Source organism: Mus pahari, chromosome 3 (assembly GCF_900095145.1).
Source record: "Mus pahari chromosome 3, PAHARI_EIJ_v1.1, whole genome shotgun sequence".
Classification (NCBI taxonomy): domain Eukaryota; kingdom Metazoa; phylum Chordata; class Mammalia; order Rodentia; family Muridae; genus Mus; species Mus pahari.
This window is the reverse complement of record NC_034592.1, coordinates 9,597,878-9,618,132: the sequence shown is the minus strand read 5'-3', so window position 1 is coordinate 9,618,132 and position 20,255 is coordinate 9,597,878. Positions and strand designations below refer to the sequence as shown.

At 40.3% G+C, this 20,255-nt stretch overlaps 1 protein-coding gene across 1 annotated transcript in view; it reads right to left on the bottom strand.

Annotated features, from left to right (window-relative positions):
• Myo3a (myosin IIIA) overlaps positions 1 to 20,255 on the bottom strand; it is a 226,464-nt gene that overhangs the window by 119,057 nt on the left and 87,152 nt on the right. Inside the window, exon 14 of the mRNA XM_021195185.2 lies at positions 14,053 to 14,255. Within this exon, the coding sequence (XP_021050844.2) occupies positions 14,053 to 14,255 (203 nt within the window). The remainder of the gene's footprint in view (positions 1 to 14,052; positions 14,256 to 20,255) is intronic.

The following is a 20,255-nucleotide window of genomic DNA, read 5'->3' as shown; positions in this document are numbered from 1 at the left end:
TGGTACATTTACACAATGAAATACTACTCAGCTATTAAAAACAATGAATTTATGAAATTCTTAGGCAAATGGATGTATCTGGAGGTTATCATCCTAAGTGAGGTAACCCAATCACAAAAGAACTCACTTGATATGCACTCACTGATAAGTGGATATTAGCCCAGAAACCTAGAATATCCAAGATACAATTTCCAAAACACAAGAAAATTAAGAAGGAAGAGCAACGTGTGGATACTTCATTCCTCCCTAAAATAGGGAATAAAACACCCATGGAAAGATTTGCAGAGACAAAGTTTGGAACTAAAATGAAAGGATGGACCATCCAGAGACTGCCCCACCTTTGGGCCCATCCCATAATCAGCCACCAAACACAATCACTATTGCATATGCCAACAAGATTTTGCTGAAAGGACCCTGATATAGCTTTCTCCTGTGAGGCTATATCAGTGNCTGGCAAATACAGAAGTGGATGCTCACAGTCATCTATAGGATGGAACACAGCGCCCCAATGGAGGAGCTAGAGAAAGTACCCAAGGAGCTGAAGGGGTCTGCAACCCTATAGGTGGAACAACAATATGAACTAACCAGTACCCCCAGAGCTCCTGTCTGTAGCTGAATATGTAGCAGAAGATGGCCTATTCGGCCATCATTGGAAAGAGCAGCCCCTTGGTCTTGCGAACTGTATATGCTGCAGTACAGGGGAATGCCAGAGCCAAGAAGTGGGAGTTGGTGGGTAGAGGAGGAGGGCGGGGGCGGGGGAGGTTATAGGGGACTTTTGGGATAGCATTTGAAATGTAAATAAAGAAAATATTTAATAAAAAATTTAAAAAATTAAATAAGGCTTCTTTGAACAAAATTAAAGTTAGCATAAAAGTAACTGCTTAGTTTAGTTCTCATCTATTTAGTACCACCAAATAATAAAAGTGTCTGTACGATTAGAAGGGTATATAATTTATTTGCTTTGTTTTCTAGTCATCACACTGATTGCCCTCCATGTCACTTATTAAAGCAATGCAATGTATAATTAGTGAAGTGACTCATAAATATAGTCACACAAACCTAGCAGATTTCTCTACCATTATCAGTTTGCATCAACCAAGATGGTAATTTTACAAGACCTGAAGTTACTATGGGAAGTACACTGACCTTCTGTTGATAAACAACCAGAGAGTTAGAGAGAGAGAGAGAGAGAGAGAGAGAGAGAGAGAGAGAGAGAGAGAGAGAGATCCAAAGGATTTTCATCTCAGGTCAGCCACAAACATCAAATATGCACTGAAAATTGAGTGCCACAAGGCAGGTGTACTATTGCTAGGTTAGTGCCCCCAGGACCAATGCAGGGTCTCCGTGAGGTCTTGGCTGCTCTGGACCCAGGGGGCTGCCCAAATGGGCTGCACTCGGAGCCCCCTCTTCTGGCTTATTAATATGGTGGCCACGCCTCTCTGTCTGGTACTCAGACTTCTCAGGCATGGCATCTCTCCTCTCCTCTACACTCTGCCATCATGGTGGAGCTCCTTCCTTCTTCCTCTCTTCCACTCCCAAGCCCGGGAAATTCCATCTCTCCCCCAACCCCATCTGTCTGTAGGGAAATGGCATGAGGAGACTGCTCCCAGCTTGCTAGTTTCGAGGCAACCTAGAGTCTTTGTCATTTTCAGCAGACTGAGGCTGAGGAAGCATACTTTCTCAAGCAGAGGATCCTGCCAAGTGAGGTGCAAACCTGAGGAAGTGACCTTCGTGTTCATATACTCATGAGAAAGTAGCTTTGTTTTTAATTATAAGAAGCAGCACATCTAAGAGTTGTACTGCAGACAGATTCCTCAGTCTGTAAGGAGGAGGTTTGGGTCACTTTGAAGCAAGAAAATCTATGGCTAGGGAAATAGCACCTGGAGTAAACTGGAAACCGGGAAAACCTTTATTCTGCTTTTTTGTGTAAAAGATGCTGAAACCTTCAATAAACTGTGCATTGGCTGACTTGGCTATGTACCTCCTTTGTCCTAGTTAAGGTGGCTCTACTCTTGGGACCCCAACGCACTAGATGTTGACAAGTGGCACCCAAACAGGGGCCCCACTGACGCACTATACATTGACATCTGTCTTCCCAGCTATTGACTATTAGCATTTTTATTTACCAATCAAAACCAACTGGGGACGGCTCCCACAAGCTATGTGCAGACACTCTGTGTAATTAGTTTTGGGGACCCAAATTAACATTAGAATACAAGCAGCATTAAGCCAAGCCCACTACTCTGCTTCTTCTCCTCCAAATCTAAGTTGGTTTTAAATCTCCTGTGTTCATCACACAGTAGAAATTCAATAAACAATTGTCAAATAGACGAATGAATGAATGAACAAATGGATATGGGGCTTTGGACACACAAGGTTTAAATTTTAGCTTTTTGCATTAATTGGTATGTTGTTTCAGTCTGTATCCTCCTGTGTGAAAGAGACAATACAACAAGACACAAAGACAATGGGATGCTAAGCATAGTGCCATAATGGTTCATAACAGCAGAGAGAGTGCCTGACAGATTTTTTTTATGACTCTTAGGGAGCCTTTTAAAGGGCCGATGTGGGAGATTAATGCAATCAATGCTTGCTGAACTCCAGTCATTGCAGGAGAAAACTAGCAGATATGGCTATAATTTATATTTATGAGAATTATCTAGCATTGTCTTCAATGTGCTCATTTTCTCTCAAGCAGCCTTATTTTACTTTTCCCCTTAAAATTTACTATATTTAACAAAGGCTTTAAGTCATAAGCTATTAGTTCGCTATTGTGACAAAGATGTTCTAAAGATGAATGCAGTCAGACACTGATATGTGCAGAACAGGACAGAAGAAATAGAGAAGGAAAGAATCACTTCTCTTAAAAGAAAACGGTGACTTTATTGAATAAGATACATGCCTGCTCTGGTTCCCTTCTGCTTCTCAGATTAGCTTTCAAACCTTTTTTTATGATCCTCCATTCCAATTGGCTTTCCAATCTTCTGTTTTCTTTATGACTCCTATTCCCCAGTGCTCAGCTCTGTAGACTGTATGACCTGAGTCCCTTGTCCTCTGGCTTGTAGAGGGAGGAGACAAGTGAAGGATCTATTGATTCACATTGTACTTGGTAGAGGGTGCAGTCCTGTGGGGGCTACAAACCTCCAGGCAGCCTCTGTTCTCAGCTGTGGCTGTCCTTGAGCTCTCCGACAGATTTTTCTCTTAGCCCAGAAGCCTTGGGGTATGCATGATATTTTTGCCCTTGCTAATCTGGACTAAACTCTTCAGCCTGGGCTAAGCACTCCTTGATTCTTTGACAAACATTCTGTCTTGTACATAGGGTTTTCAGTTAAACCCTTTGAACGTGTTCTTTCTTCTTTGTAATCATGATTGATATAATCCACTGAAATTTATAATTTAAAAACAGTACCCATAGGGATGAAAAAGTGTTTCAGTAGGTAAGAATGCTTGCTGTGTGGACATGAGAATTTAAATCTGAATCCCCAGAACCCACATATATGAATAATGTTCCCCATGTATGAATACATGTTCATTCTTATAATAATTCCAACATTTGTGGGACAGGAGCAAAGTGGTTCCTGAAAGCTACCTGACCAGGAAGCCTGGGCAAAATGGCAAACTTACAGTTGAGAGACATGTCTCAAGATAGCAAGAGAATGATAGAGGGGGACACCTAACATATTCCACTGGATTCTCATGCTATGAGCTTCCACATATATACATATGCCACATATACAAAAGAACAAAATCTACCTAGAGATAATGCTTCTTCTATCTTTTAAAGGTCACAAATTGCTTCTTTTCATATATATATATATATATATATATATATATATATATATTTATATCCTGACACTTCTCTTCTCCTCTCAGTCCTCTCCCCTCTACACCCTGCCCCCATCCAGTCCCCCTCTGTTTCTCTTCAGAAAAATGGCAGGCTTCCATGGATATTGACCAAACATGTCATATCAAGTTGCAGGAAGACTAAGCACAACCTCACATTAAGACTGGACAACTCAGTTGGAGGAAAAGGGTCCCCAAAACAAGCAAAGGAGAGACAGCCCTTGCTGCCACTTTTAGAAGCAGGAGTTCTTAACAAGAAGACCAAGCTACATACGGTAACATATATGTAGAGGACTTAAGTCTATCCTATAAAGGCTCCCTGGTTGTGGTTCAGTCTCTGAAGTCCCTATGAGTCTGAGTTAGTTGATTCTGTGGGTTTGTGGTCTCCTTGACCCCTCTAGCTCCTACAGTTCTTCCTTACCTTCTTCAGCAGGATTCCCAAACTCCCCCTAACATTTAGCTGTGGGTCTCTGTATCTGTCTCTATCAGCAACTGGATGGAGCCTCTCTGATGACAGCTGGGCTATGAGCATAGAGGAGTATAATTAGGGATCATTTCATTGACTTTCTTTTTTTGTTGTTTTTTGAAAGTTGTGTTTGGTTCTGTCTTAGGTTTCTGGGCTATCCAGCCTCTTGGTCCTGGCCCTCTTGGCAGTGTCAGGGGTGGGCTCCTCCTTGTGGCATGGATTTCAAATCGGATCTGTCATTGGTTGGCCACTCCCATAATTCCTGCCCCATCTTTACCCCAGCACATCCTGAAAGCAGGGCAAATCGTAGGTCAAAGTTGGTTGGTGTCCCAATCTCTACATTGGAAGTCTTGCCTGGTTATAGGAGATGGCCAGTTCAGGCTCCGTATCCCCCACTACTAGGAATATTAGCTAGGGTGACCATTTTAGATTCCTGGGAGTTTCCTTTACACTAAATTTCTATCTGGTCTCCAAGATGCCACCAGTTTCAGTTATCTTTTCCGGTACTTTCTCCTCCATCCTTCATATCTGATCGCTCCTAATCCAGTCCCTGCACCCCCCACAACCCCCAACTATTCTGTTTCCCTTTTCTAGGGAGATTCACCCCTTGAACCCTCCTTATTACTTAGCTTCTCTGGGTCTGTGTATTGTAGCATGGTTATCCTTTATTTTACAGCTAAAAATCCACTTATAAGAGAATACATACCATTGTTTGTCTTTCGTGTCTGGGTTATCTTGCTGTTGTGTTTATAAAAAGATAAGAAGAGGAGGAATATGTTTGGTGTATGTGTAGCCAGGTATGGGGGAAGGAGGTGCCTCCTTGGGCCCATGCTGAGACATCCTTTCCCCCTAAGGTATGAGCTACAGGACAATATAGTATAGAATAGAGTTTATTCGGGAGGGGGGATTTGAGAGGGTAGTAGAGATACACAGAGTAGAGGAGTAGAGACTGGCCATGAACATGTGGAAAGAGAGGAGGGAGGGGAATGGGAAGAGAGGGGTGAAGGGATGAGAAGACGGAGTGGGAGCAAAAAAGCAAGAGAGCAAGAGACAGCAGAGGGGGCAAGCAGCCCCTTTTATAGTGAGTCAGGCATACCTGGCTGTTGCCAAGTCGCTGGGGCAGAGCCTAGGCAGAATGCTAATAGTTATTTTTTTTAACAGTTGAGTAATGCTCCATTGTGTAAATTTATCACATTTTCTTCATCCATTCTTTGGTTGAGAGACATCTAGGTTGTTTCTAGTTTTTGGCTATTATGCATAAAGCTGCTATGAACATAGTTGAGCAAATGTCCTTGAAGTGAAAGTTTCTGGTTTCTTTGGAGATGTAGTTGTGTCACATGATGTTTTTCTGAAAACGGTCTTATGAGAGGATGTTTTGCTGAGAACAGACATGTGTTTTTCTGGAAACTGTCTAGAAAAAACATGCATGTGATGTTTTGCTAGAGCATGTGCTCGAGAGAACATGTGATGTTTTGAAAGGGTATAAATATAACCCAATAGATAGTTCATGATGTAGTGTGGCATTGGTTCACCTTGCCACTCTTTGCTGTCTTCATTGGGTTTGTTGATGCTAGTCTTCACTGCCAACACCGTGGCATTGGTTTGCCTTGTCTTCTTCACTGATCATCATTTGTCATGACATTGTAGAGAGAAACACACCAAAGAACTTATGATATTTCGGTGACTTCTTGCCAGATCTACAGACTTGGGCCAATTGTCAGAGCTTTGTGGTTTTTTTTTTTCCTAAATGAAAGTGACATTGCTGACTCATGAATAGTGTTTGAAAGTAGATTGAGTTACCGTTGCTGACTTGTATGAACCTGACAATGAAGACTGGAATTGTCCAAAAGAACTATTTCTAGACAGGTTCATTCCCTATTTGCCCGATTTACCTTTCCTTTTATTTACCTTTCCTTTTCACTACCTCTGGCTAGTGATGGTCTAGAAGAATGTTAAAGCATTAAAGAACCATTATTAAAGTAGGTTTTGAAAAATCTAAGCTTACATGACCTTATGGTAGGATGGAGAATCCTTTTGGTATACACAAAGAAGTAGTATAGCTGGGTCTTGAAATAGATCAGTGTCCAATTTTCTGAGAATCTGATATAATGATTTACAAAGTGACTGTACAAGTTCTCACTTCTCCCAGCAATGGAGGAATAGTCTTCTTGTTTTATATCCTTGCCAGCATGAGCTGTCATTTGTGGTTTTGGTATTAGCCATTCTGACAGATGTATGATGGAATCTCTGCATTGTTTTGATTTGAATTAACCTCGTGGCTAAGGATGCCAAGTATTTCTTTAAGTGTCATTTGAGATTCCTCTGTTGAGAATTCTATGTTTAGATCTGTATTCCATTTTTAAAATTGGATTATTTAGATTGTTTCTCTCTAGTTTCTTTAGTTCTTTATATATTTTGGAAATTAGTCCTCTGTTAAATGTAGCGTTGATAAAGATCTTTTCTCATTCTGTAGACTGCTATCACAATACATTTCTTTAGAATATAAAATGCAATTCAAATGAACTAAAATAGAAACAAATATAGGTTTTAACCAGCTTTTGATTACTGTGCATAAGATCCTCCAGTGGAGTGGGACTCTTTTTGAGGTACTCCTGTAGTGCGGGCCTAGAGTTGAATCAGAGAACACGTGGATGGCTCCAGTGGTGCAGTTGGTTTCTGCAGGTACTTAGACAGGAAGCAGTTAGTTAGCCTCTTAACAGTCATGCCACTAGTGCATCTCATTGGGAAAGTTGGTATTGTAGCTCGAAAGTTTGACTGCTGGGCAAAGCTGTTGATGGATTTTCCTTCTAGAGACTTGCTAGAACCTTTTGGCACAATGAAAGGTAGCCCCTGGGGAGGAAGCTAACAGCTCAGTTTCAGCTTGATTTCAAATAAAGTGTATAGTGTATGGAACAGTATGATCTTATCATTAGTTTGCGTAGACAATCAAGTGGGTTGGCAATAGTCTGTGTTATTCTGGGGCTTCTGGGGGGTACTAACAGTTTTGTTTAATAACCCATCACTTCTGGGAACAACATATGCAGCCATACAGTTTGTCTCTTTTCAAATTCTATTTCTTAAATTATATCTTTTAAATCAGCTTACGTAATATTAGTTTTTGATATAGTTTTTTTCATACATAGTTCATTTGGGTTTAGCCTCCCTTCAGTAATATACTCCACCCTTTTCCCTGACTTCTATGGAAACCTTTCCATCTCTAGTAATCCTTTTCTCTACTATATTCAGCTATATCCCCTGCTTGTTTTCTCTTCTAAATAGCCCTAATCTAACTTCCTGGCCTCTGTAGGCTTTCCAATTTAAATACATAAACCTAAGAATTCTAAGCTAGGATTGACACACGAGAAAGAAGATCTAAGGTTTGTCTCTTGGGGTGTGGGTACCTCACTTAGTATATTTCCCATTTCTGCCATTTACCTATAAATTTCATAATTCTTTTTAATAATTTTATTTTTAGCTGAGTAAAATTCCAGTGTCCAAAGATGCTAAGAGAGCTGTAGACCCTGGAGGAAGAGCACTTACTACTATTATGTTGCCCTGTAAACACTCGTTTATACCTATGGGCCACTCTCACCCTTTAGGAGATAAGCTTCTCTTTGTAGTGACGGATTGTTAGTCCAGAGTTTCGTAACTGGTGAATGTGCTTAGCACAAATGACTGTTGGATTCTCATACTGCCCATGCTCAGGCAACATACAGAAGCAAAGACACAATGTAAAGATGGGAAGGAATGCTATAAAATGTTTTTCTTCTGGCCATGACCTGACTCCTGTATCCATAAACTCACAGCAGCAGTAGCTACCTGCACAATATCTTCCCATTGACATCCCATCATGGATAAGAGAGAGGCTCATAAGGCTATAAACAGAGTATGCAGAGAAGGAGCAGCCACACCACTAATTGGTGTAGACACTAGTACATTGCCCCCACTTAAGCAAATTGATCTCATCCATGCTTATATAGACAACTCTAGACAAAGTAGTTATCACACATATACACATAAGATGTGAGAATGGGAAGGGGATTGGATAGAAGAAAGAATTTAGTGAGAAGAAAAGGGATAAGAATTCATTCCTCCTTAGAATAAGGAACAAAATACTCATGAAAGGATATAGGTACAGAGATAAAATTTAGAGCTAAGATGAAAGGAAGGACTATCCAGAGACTACCCCATCNGGGAATCCATCCCATCATAGCCACCAAACCTAGATACTAATGCACATGCCAGCAAGATTCTGCTGAAGGGACCCTGATATAGCAGCCTCTTGTGAGGCTATGCCAGTGCCTGGAAAACACAGAAGTGGATGCTCACAGCCAGCTATTGGATGGAACAGTGTCCCCAATGGAGGAGCTAGAGAAAGTACCCAAGGAGCTGAAGGGGGCTGCAATCCTGTAGGTGGAACAACAATATGAACTAACCAGCACCCCCTGAGCTCGTGTCTCTACCTGCATATGTAGCAGAAGATGGCCTAATTGGCCATCATTGGGAAGAGAGGCCTCTTGGTCTTGCAAACTTTATATGACCCAGCACAGAGGAAGGCCTGGGCCAAGTAGTGGGAGTGGGTGGGTAGGGGAGCAGGGGCAGTGGGGAGGGGTATAGGGAGCTTTCGGGATAGCATTTGAAGTGTAAATAAAGAAAATAATAATAAAAAAAGAAAGAAAAAATGAATAAATAAAATCTAAAAAAAGGAAAAAAAAAGAAAAGGGATAAGAAGGGAATGGGAGGCTTTGATCAAAGAATACACATGTATAAAACTGTAAGCAAATTCTTATAAGAGTAAAAGTGACAAATAGGACCATAAAAGTATATATAAAAATGAAAAAAAAACTATTTTATAGAAATTACAAAGTAATTGGTGTCTAATTTTATCTGAGCTATAGGTCAACTCAGTGGCAAATTGGGGCCTTAAAGTTTTTATTTTTTCTTTTCCCTCTAAGTAATATAGTGAAACTAAAACAGTTTCTTAGAATATTTATAAGACTAAAAAGCTTATTTAACACACTACATGCCTCAAATATATTATCCTAATCATACTGTTTTTTGAACACATGTTATAATATTTGAATAATCATTAAGGGATTGTTTTTATGACTACAAACCCAGGACCTCATTACTCCAGAAGGTATTGCTCTCATGTTATTCAGTATGAGTGATGTTCTGGTCCATAATTCCATATAAAATGCTGGAAATATGTGCCTTGACATTGTGTAACATGGTGGCCCACTTGGAAATATGAACAGGTTTTTCTCACATAGTTCTTCACCTAGTTGAAGGAAAGGCTAAAACCATTATGATTACAGAATAAAGAGTTTCAGGATGTGGTTGTTTCTATACATGAACAAGGCTATAGGTTCCTCTGTGGGTAGGTGGCAAACATTTGGTGTGCCTACATGACTCTGGGCCTCGGGCACTCATCAATAATGTGATGTGACATTCATTAAGTATCTTCAATTCACTAGATGCCATTTCTAATCTTTGCAACCACCATAGCCATTACAACTATCATTGGTGTTCAGGCATGCTCAGCCTCTTGACATTGTGACACACAGTGTCATTTACAAAGCTCATGTCACAAATCAAGTTACAAAATAAAAACTATAAATCATTTCATAATGTTTTAAATGTATTTACAATTCAGTGATGGGTGGCACTTACAGCTGTCCTTGGCTGAACTGACAACATTCTTATCATGTATGCTTCATTATTTTAAATCCTCTACTACAGGAATTATCTTAATGGGGAGGGATGAACTAATGTCTTTTCATGTTAATGATGAAAACATGCAGAGAGGTTAAGTAAACTGCTTTGAATCACGTACACAGTATATTATAGAGTCAAGATCTTATGAAGCTCTTAAGATTTAAATATTATACTCTGGGTAGACTAACCCATTCTTAGCCCACCCTTTAAACCCACATTTATTAGGTTTATGTTTAAAAAAAATCACCTAAAATATACATGGGGATCCTTAGCATCGTAAAAGATGTACCAACAAGAGCTTGTGTTCCTACAAAATTAGCTGACGTATTACTGTAATGAAGAAGTATATTTAAAATGAAATCAACATGAGAGATTCTAACTTTATATTCTCTGTAAAAATAATACCCCTTGTCATAGGGAGAGGGGAAGGAGAAATGGGGAATGGGCTGCAATTGGGATATAAAATGAATGAATAATAAAAATGATGAAAATAAGGAGGAAACACAAATGATAAATATCAGTAATATATAATCCAATTCTCAGAAAATCATCTTGCTAGATGCCAAAAAAAACCTTTGATAAAATCCAACACCTCTTCATGGTAAAAAGACTTGGAGAGATCAGGAATGCAAGGCACACACCTAACCATGATAAACACTATATACAGCAAACCTATAGGCAACATCAAATTAAATTGAGAGAAACTTAAAGTAATTCCATTAAAATCAGGGACACAGCAAAACTGTCCACTCTTTCTGTATCTCTACAATATGGTACATAAAATAATAGGAAGAACAATTAAACAACTAAAGGAGATCTAGGGGATTCAAATTGGAAAAAAAGAAGTCAAAGTATCATTATTAGCAGATGATATGATAGTATAGGTGATCCCCAAAATTCTACCAGAGAATGCCTACAGCTGATAAATGCCTTCAACGAAGTGGCTGGATACAAAGTTAACTCAAAGAAATCAGCACTCCCCTTTATACAAATGATAAACAGGCTGAGCAAGAAATCAGGGAAACAACACTCTTCACAACAGCCACAGATAATATAAAACGTCTTCGTGTAGCTCTAAGCAATCAAGTGAAAGACCTGTATGTCAAGAAATTCAAGTCTTTGAAGAAAGAAATTGAAGAAGATATCCAAAGATGGAAAGGTCGCCCATGCTCATGGATTGGTAGGATTAACATAGTAAAAATGGTCATGTTCCCCCAAAGCAATCTACAGATGCAATACAGTTACCATCAAGTTTTCAACTCAATTTTTTTTTTACAGATCTTGAGAAAACAATTCTCAACTTCGAATTGAAAACAACAACCAGGAAAAACAAAACAAAACAAAACAAAAAAACCCCAGGCTATCTAAAACAATCCTGTACAATAACCATGTGACTTGGAGGCATCACCATAACTGATTTCAAGTTGTAATAGAAAGCAACAGTATGAAAAGAACATGGTATACACATAAAAAAGAGTCAGATTCATCAATGGAATCAAATTGAAGACCCAGAAATAAATGCACAAAACTATGGACACTTGATTTATGACAAAGAAGCCAAAACCATACAATGGAAAAAAGAAAGCATCTCCAACGAATGGTGCTGGTCTAACTGGATGCCTGCATATAGAAGAGTGCAAATAGATCCATACTTATCACTCTGAACAAAACTCAAGTCCAACTGGATCAAAGCTCTTAACATAAAATTGATCACACTAAATCTAACAGAAGAGAGAGTGGGGAACTCCCTTGAACATATTGGCATACAAGACAACTTCCTGAAGAGAACACCAATGGCTCAGGCACTAAGATCAACAATTAATAAACATGACCTCATGAAACTTAGAAGCTTCTGTAGGCAAAAGGTACTGTCAATAGGACATGTTGTCAAGGATGTATAGAATGGGAAACACTCCTTTATTTCTGGTGGGATTATAAACAAATACAAAAACTCTGGAAATCAATTTGATGGTTTCTTAGGATTTGGGAATAGTTCTACTCCAAGACCCAGCTATGCCACTCCTAGGCAAATACCCATTATACCACAAGGACACTTTCTCAACTATGTTCATAAATGTTTTATTCATAATAGGCAGAAACTAGAAATAACCTAGATGTCCTTCAACTGAAGAATAGGTAAAGAAAATGTGGTCCACATATACAATGGAATAGTATTCAGGTATTTTTAAAAAATCATGAAATTTTTAATTGAATTGATGGAACTGGAAAATATCATCCTAAGTGAGGCAACCCAGACCCAGAAAGACAAGCATGGAATGTCTCATAAGTGGATGTTAGCCATAAAGTACAGGTTAACCATGTTGTAATCCACAGACCCAAAGAAACTAAGTAACAAGGAGGGCCCAAGGAAGGATTCTTGGATTGCCCGCAGAAGGGGAAATAAAATAGACATCAGACGTGGATGGAGGGAAGGAAGAGGGGGTGAGGAGGGGAACAGAGATGGGATCAGGTGTGGGATATGGGGAGGGCAGGAGAGGGCTGGGATGAGACCTGGGAGACCGGGGAGCGGGGGGCTCCTGGGAGTCTATGGGGGTGTCGCTATCTGAGACTCCTAGCAGCTGGAGTATAGAGACTGAAGTGACCACCTCCTGTAGTCAAGTGGTACTTCCTTTGACCCAAAATTTATCCTGCCTACCAGATGTGTAGGGATAAGCATCGAGGGAATGGCCAACCAATGACTGGCCCAACTTGAAACCCATTCCATAGACAGGAGTCAGACCCTGACATGATTAATGATACTCTGTTATGCTTGTACACAGGAGCCTAGCATAACAGCCCTCTGAGAGCCTTTATCCAGTAACTGATAGAAACAAAAACCCACAGCCAAACATTAAGCAGAGCACAGGAGCCCAAAGAGTCAAACAGCACAAGAAAGCATAGAGTTAACTAACCTGGGCCCATGGCAACTCACAGGGACTGAACTACCAACCAAAGAACCTGTACTGGCTAGACCTAGAACCCTACATATTTGGAGCAGATATGCAGCTGGGTCTTCATATGGATTCCCCGACAATTGGAGCAGGGGCTGTCTTTGACTCTGTTGTCCTCCTTTGGATTCCCTTCCTTTTTTTTTTTTTTTTTTTGAGACATGGTTTCTCTGTATAGCCCTGGCTGTCCTGGAACTCACTCTGTAGACCAGGCTGACCTTGAACTCAGAAATCAGAACTCTTCCTGCCTCTGCCTCCTAAGTGCTGGGCTTAAAAGCGTGTGCCACCACTGCCCAGCTTGGATTCCCTTCCCTTAATTGGCTTCCCTGGTTGGGCCTCAGTGGGAGAGGAGGTGCTTAGCTCTCCTGAGACTTGATGTGCCAGGACAGGGTTGTACCCTCGGGGGGCTTCCCCTTCTCTACTGAGAGAGGGGAAGGGAGCTGGGGAAAGGATTTGTGAGGGAGAGAGTGGGAGAAGAAGAAGAAGTGGGAGAAGAGACTGCAATTGGGATGTAAAGTGAATAAATAAATAATTAAATAAATTAATTAATGAAAAATGTAATTAGAATTGAAAAGCAGCAACAACAAGCAAATATGAGTGGTATTGATGATCTAAAATCAACTAGTAATAAAAATAGTCACACAGCAGAACATTCCTGAATATTTTATTAAGTCTGTTGTGTATAAGCATAGGAAGAAGAAAATAAAATTATCTATGTTTACTCAGAAAAAGAATAATAGTTATATTTAAAGAAGCGGAGTCTATTTTTTTTTTTTTAATTAAGTTCCTCATCGATTTTTGCCTGGAGAAATGAGGTTTTTCTACTTGCTTTTCCCCACTCTGTTTGTATCTCCTAGGTGATAGCATAATTATTACAGCACTTATTAATTTCTCTCTCAAATGCTAATATATGTGAGAATAAAGCACCGGCGAAGGAGTCTCTTTACTTCCAAAAGTGAGTAACTTACACATAATGGGCTGTCAACAGAACGCGTAGTCTGGTATAGCTTTTAACTCTATAAGCCTCTTTCTTACATATATTACTCAGAAACTAAGGTATATCTGACATGCACTTACATGGCTTGGTGAATGACACGGGATTTTTCCAAAAGGTATTCAGAAATCTGTGCTCCCACTACAGCTCCAGAAGAGGTAAATTTCATTTCTAAGTATTTTCCAAATCTGCTGGAATTGTCATTTATAATAGTGCAGGCATTGCCAAAGGCTTCAACCAAATTGTTCATTTGTAAAATCTTCTCTTGCAGGGTTCTGTTATTAGCCTACATAAAGATGTCAAGATACAAAAAAGCAGAATAAAATCAATTAGTTGCTAGTAAAATGTCTTTTTTGGATAAGTACTTTAATTTTTAAACAAAATTCACAAAATTCACATTTTATTTAGATTGAAATAAACTGTACGAAATTAATTTTATTCACCCAAAATAACAGCAATATTTTCTGTATTATTTTTAGATAAACCACAAAACATTTATTTCTGTAGGTATTGCTTATAAGTCCAGCCAAGGCAGTAGACATAGTCATGTAAGAAGGAGAAGACAACATACAAGTCAGCTGCCTATCGGGATGGCCTCTGGGTCTGTCTTCTCTATGAAGCAGAAGTGACTAGCAAACAAGCAAACAAGCCTATGAAAATGTGGGCTCAGCAAAGGACTGCAAGCAGCAGCAATCAAATGGGGAGCAAAAGTGCCTGGCTCTGCCATTCAGACTTTAACTTTGTTCCTTTGAGGTTCTTTGGCCCTGACAGGATCTACACAGAAGGCTGCTCACTGTTCCCTGTGACTGCCCACTACAAGATAATCTGCTGTTTTTGCTTTCGCAGTACTGAGTCAAGAGCCTAGGGCTTGCCCATGCTAGTCAAGAGCTCCACACTAAGCTCCACCCCAGTCCTCACTTGTTCTTTGAAATAGGCTCTCACTATGAAGTCCAGGCTGGCCTAAACCTTGTCATCCTCATGCCTCTGCCTTCCAAGTGCTGCTACCACAGATTTGAAACACTTATAACTCCAAGTCAAAAGTCAACGGTGTATTTCATCATGACACATTATAAAATGTTTTTCTCTCACAAAATTCATTTTCCAAAGACCTGATAACTTAAAACTGACAACTGGATCGACAGTGATAATGTCATATCTAAAATGACTTTTTAAAAAAAGATTTATTTATTTATTTATTTTACACATATGAGTACACTGTTGCTCTTTTCAGACACACCAGAAGAGGGCATCGGATCCCATTACAGATGATTGTGAGCCACCATGTGGTTGCTGGGAATTGAACTCAGGACCTCTGGAAGAGCAGTCAGTGCTTTTAACCACTGAGCTATCTCTCCAGCCCCTAAAGTGACTTTTAACTAAATATTTCCAGTGTGTCACCAGCAGAGGGGCATTTTGGCACTCCCAATGCTAACTTTTGGAAGAACAGACAGGTATTGAAAGCACGGGAGTTCAAACGGAGGTCATTTAAATACATGGATTACCATTAGCTAATGGTATGTTAGGCTGGAGGTCTATCAGCAAGTCATTAACTGGCCTACTAGACCCTACAGCTTTTCTTCCAAACAGTAAAATAAGACAACAGCCATTGTTAAAATCTTTTAGGTATTTCAATGGTTTCTGAATTGTTTGTAGGAAGCTCTGACTTATTTGTATAGAGTTTGATGTATGTGTCCACCATTAAATCTAAATCATGCTTTATTTCAAAATTTATGTCAACAAAGCCAAATTGCTTGACGTCTGGTCTGTCAGTGTTCTGCAGGTATGCTTTGAGACGCTTCCGTCCATTTTCATTCTCAACTTTCATCACAGGGAGAATACCCAGGACAAATGCACAAATGCAAAGCATATACATTAGGGGGAAACTTGACGTCAGGGGGATGGAGGGCTTCATAAATGGTGGACGGGAGCTCGACATCTTTCCCTCTGTGTTTCCACTTGATACTCCAACAGTGAAGCTGGGCAGAGAGCGTGTCAGGACTGGTTGGTCACTTCTGTACACGTCAGCATAGTGCTCCTCTGATGTGTTAAACTTGAGCTGCCCCATCACCGAAGGTACCAGAGATAGGCATTTCAGAGCTTTGAGGTGCTGCTCAGAGAAAATGTCCTTAAGTTCCTGAATAATGTGCTCTACTGTTGGAACCCTGAGAGTGTCTTTACAGTAACTCTCAGAGGTTAGCTGAGATTCCAGGCTACCTTGCTGAGCTCTCTGGAACTTCCCTGGGAGTTTCATTTGAATGTCAAGTTTGGTTGCTAAATTTGTAGCTTCCTCAAACCAAAACTCATGATAAACTTCAATATTTTCCATCACCTCATTAAGTGAATGCAGTACTGCAGTCAAGTTGCTGGATGAGTTGTCTCCCAAATGCAGCTCTCTCAGATCTCTGCTGAGTTTTAGAGCAGAATAAAATGTTGACGGGGTGGTCGCAAAGCGCTTCCTTGGGACCTCCTCTCCAGAATTGATGCGGCACGCCAGGAGTGCCTGGAAGTTATCTGGAGCAAAGAGATCCTCTGGGATCCCATCAGCCTCTTGCCCATCCAAAGGAATGTTCTGCTTTCCCATGAGAATCAGGATCTCTAAGATTTGAGGTATTCTTTGTTCTACTTCTCTTCAAGGGTTAAAGGCAACACATTTTCCATCCTGCTGGTTCCCTGTGTCTGCACTGGGGTTCTGATCATTCCTGTTTCCTGTTCTTGTTCAGAAGTTTCCTCATTTTTTTTTTTTTTTTCTGTTTCAAAGTCCTGATTTCATCTTCACTCAATTCTTTTATTCGTTTTCTGTGTCTGCTATGTGGATTGTTCAAATGATTGGTAAGATCAAATATTGTTGGTATTGCATTATCTCGAAGAACTGTCCGATAAAGATTGTAGAGGTCTCAAAGTCGATAGTTTATTTAGTTTATCAGGTGTTTTATCTTCTAAATCTGCTCTCCTACAATTCTCAACCTACTTCTGGCATCTGGCCTGGTGCCGTGGGACCTGAAAGGCCAGGTCAGACTGCCTGCTCTTCCATGAGCAGTTGGGGAAAGCGCAGAAGTTCGGCAAGGCCATCTGGCCGCCTTCTGGTCCAGCTCTTCCCTCCCTGACTCCTCAGGACACAGAGCCAAGTAGGTGAGCTGGGCTGGCGGGCTGGCTCCTCAAGGCTGCATAGAGGAGGGGATGGCGCGAGGGGCAGGGGCAGGAGTGGCCGGCGGACAGGGCCTGGGCTGGGGCCATGGCTCCACAGTGCTGGGTGCCGGGAGGATTTAAAACCGCCGCAGCCGCTGCTGTTGCACCTCTAGCCAGCCCAGGATGCTGCAGCCTCCATTCCACAATGCACCCTGGCTCTGGAGGGTGACCTCTCTTCCCTCAGTCCTCTGCCCCCGCCCTCTTCGCAGGCGACCTTTCTCGCGGGGGGGGGGGCACATGCCTGATAAGTACTTTATATGCAAACAAAATCACAGGAGCACAAATTTTGGTTCACTGCCAGAGGCTACAGGGAGTCCATATGCCCCTCCCATACACGGTTCACACACTTTCTCAGGAATACAGGAAGAGACATTTTTCTCTTTTCTTATTCACAGTTCTTTGTTTGTCCTGACTTGAAAACATAATCTACACGCAGTCTGCACAGAGTGTTCCTTCTCACTTTAAACCTAAATATTGGCCTGGGACTACATCTGAATCTTTCTTAAAGTCTATTCGACTTTCCTTGTGTTTACAGAAATTTCTAAGCATGAAAGAAAGAGGATAACGATATTTTGTGAATGCAGATTTGGAGGGAACAAATCACAGAGCAGCAGCTCATCAGAGTGTACAGAAAGAATGGAATCCTAGCCAGGAAACAACCTCCCGGCTGCCTATCTACTACGTTGCACCATCTCTTAGGGACACATGTTCACATCCTGTCTCCTTCAAGCAGTGATTCTCAACCTTCCTAATGCTGCGTGCGACCCTTTAATACATCTCATGTTGTGGTGACCATCCCTCAAATAAAATTGTTTTTGTTGCTACTTCATATCTATAATCTTGCTACTTTTACACATCATAATGTAAATATCTGATATACAGAATGTAGATGATAAGCATCCCCCTGCCCCCTCTTTGCCCTAAGGGTTTGCAATTCACTGGCTGAGAACTGCTGCTTTTGTGGGTTAGAGGTAAAATTCACTTGCATGTTGTTGGAAATTAGTTTAAGGAGATTATCTTCAATGTTAATCCTAGAACCTTGCTGAGACAAGGTTTAAGGGAGTAGAAGTTTTCAAGACTATGGAGATCACTAATACTTAGAATAAACATTTAATACTGTTCCTCATGTTGTAGTGACCCACAAATAAAAAACTATTTTTGTTGCTATTTCATAACTGTAATCTTGCTACCGTTACGAATCATTATGTAAATATCTGATATGCAGAACATCTGATATGCAACCCCCAAAAGGGCCACACAGCTGATGCTGGATTTGTCTTGACGAATGAAAGAAGCTATCGCAGTGAGGCTTAGAAGCTGCGCGAGATTTTCAAGTATAAGAAAACAATATGGGGCAAGAGAAGACAAATGCATCCTGGGACAAACTTGGCTCTGTGAAACATTATTTGAGCGACCTCTCCCTATGACGAGCAAGAGAGCATCTTTACTACCCATACTAAATAGCCTTAACCTGCTAAGTGAAGACCCAAGGATTGCAAAGGAAAATTCCACCCACCAGACAACCTATTTTGCATCTGTTAAATCTTTATCAAGGACAAAAGTAAAAAACAAAACAAGACCAGACAAGGGCAGAATTGACTCTGGAGACACACACACACACACACACACACACACACACACAAAATCAGATCACATGTCAAGATCTAGAACAAGGTAAAGATTAGATAAAGCAATTTGTTCCCATCTACAGAGCAGCATCTACAGATTTTTAATCCATTAATGAAAACCTCTATCAGCTTAGAAATCAAGGCAGACTAGCAAGGCCTCTGTAGACAACACTGTGTTACCTCATTCCTATTTTATGTCTCAGGAGCCTGCACCTCACTGCTCCCCTGTTATATTTCATTTCAATGTCCTCCAAGACGTTTAAAATGTTCTTTATTGTAGCAGGAAGTTAATAGGCATGGGGACAGGAAAAGATGACATCAGACCCTTGTGACAGCACAACTCTGAAGGTCCACATGAAGGCAGAGGTCAGAAGAAAGAATACTTATATTCTATACCAGCACATATGGAAGGACATTCACTGAATGTAACAGGAACGGAATTCTTTCTATACATAATTTTGAAAATAAGTTGGACTCAGGTGAGTAGCTGTTTTTGGCTATGCAGCTTCAGTCTATTATAATAGGTTGTTAGCTATGTACCAGACAACAAGTTTTTAGTTTTCTTATGTTACCAGGAATAGAATCCTGAGTTTAAAATATTGCAGGGAAGTACTTTACCACTGAGGGGCAGTCATAGCCTTATAATATATATATATATATATATATATATATATATATATATATTTGAGTTTATTAATAAAGTCACTGTAAATACTTATATGTACATGGCTTTTTATTTCTTTGCTAGGTAGCAGCAAGATTTATGAGTTGCATGGAAAATACATCTTCATTGTTGAAGAATCCAGTAAGCTGCTTTTCAAAGTGACTGTGCTGTCTTACCACTGTTGATCTCAGCCAACACTAATTGGTATGATCACTAATAACAGATGAGAGTCCAGCTGCTTCAGATCCTTGTCAACACTTCCTCTTCTCAAAAATCTTGGTAAACAATTTCTAGCCAATTTAGAAGGCATATGAAGGGATCTAATTAAAGTCCGAATATGCATTTTCCAGTAATGAATGGTGCAGAACAACTTTAGGAATGGTGACAGGCATCTACACAGCATTTTTAGAATTGTCCATTCAGTTATTTTCCATTTCTTGTCATTTAATATCTTAATATAGGGTTTAAGACATTTTCATATTTCTATATTTTTATTAGTTATGTAATTTGTTAACATTTTCTCTTGAACAAGGCTTACATTGGTGTTTTTTTTTTAACTCTTTTTTTGGCTTTTGAATATATTTCTTTTTTATTATTTTATTAGATATTTTCTTCATTTACATTTCAAATGCAATCTGGAATGTCCCCTATACCCTCCCCCCGCCCTGCTCCCCTGCCCACTCACTCCCACTTCTTGGCCCTGGCGTTCCCCTCTATGGGGCATATAAAGTTTGCAAGACCAAGGGGCCTCTCTTCCCAATGATGGCCAACTAGGCCATCTCCTGCTACATATGCAGCTAGAGACACA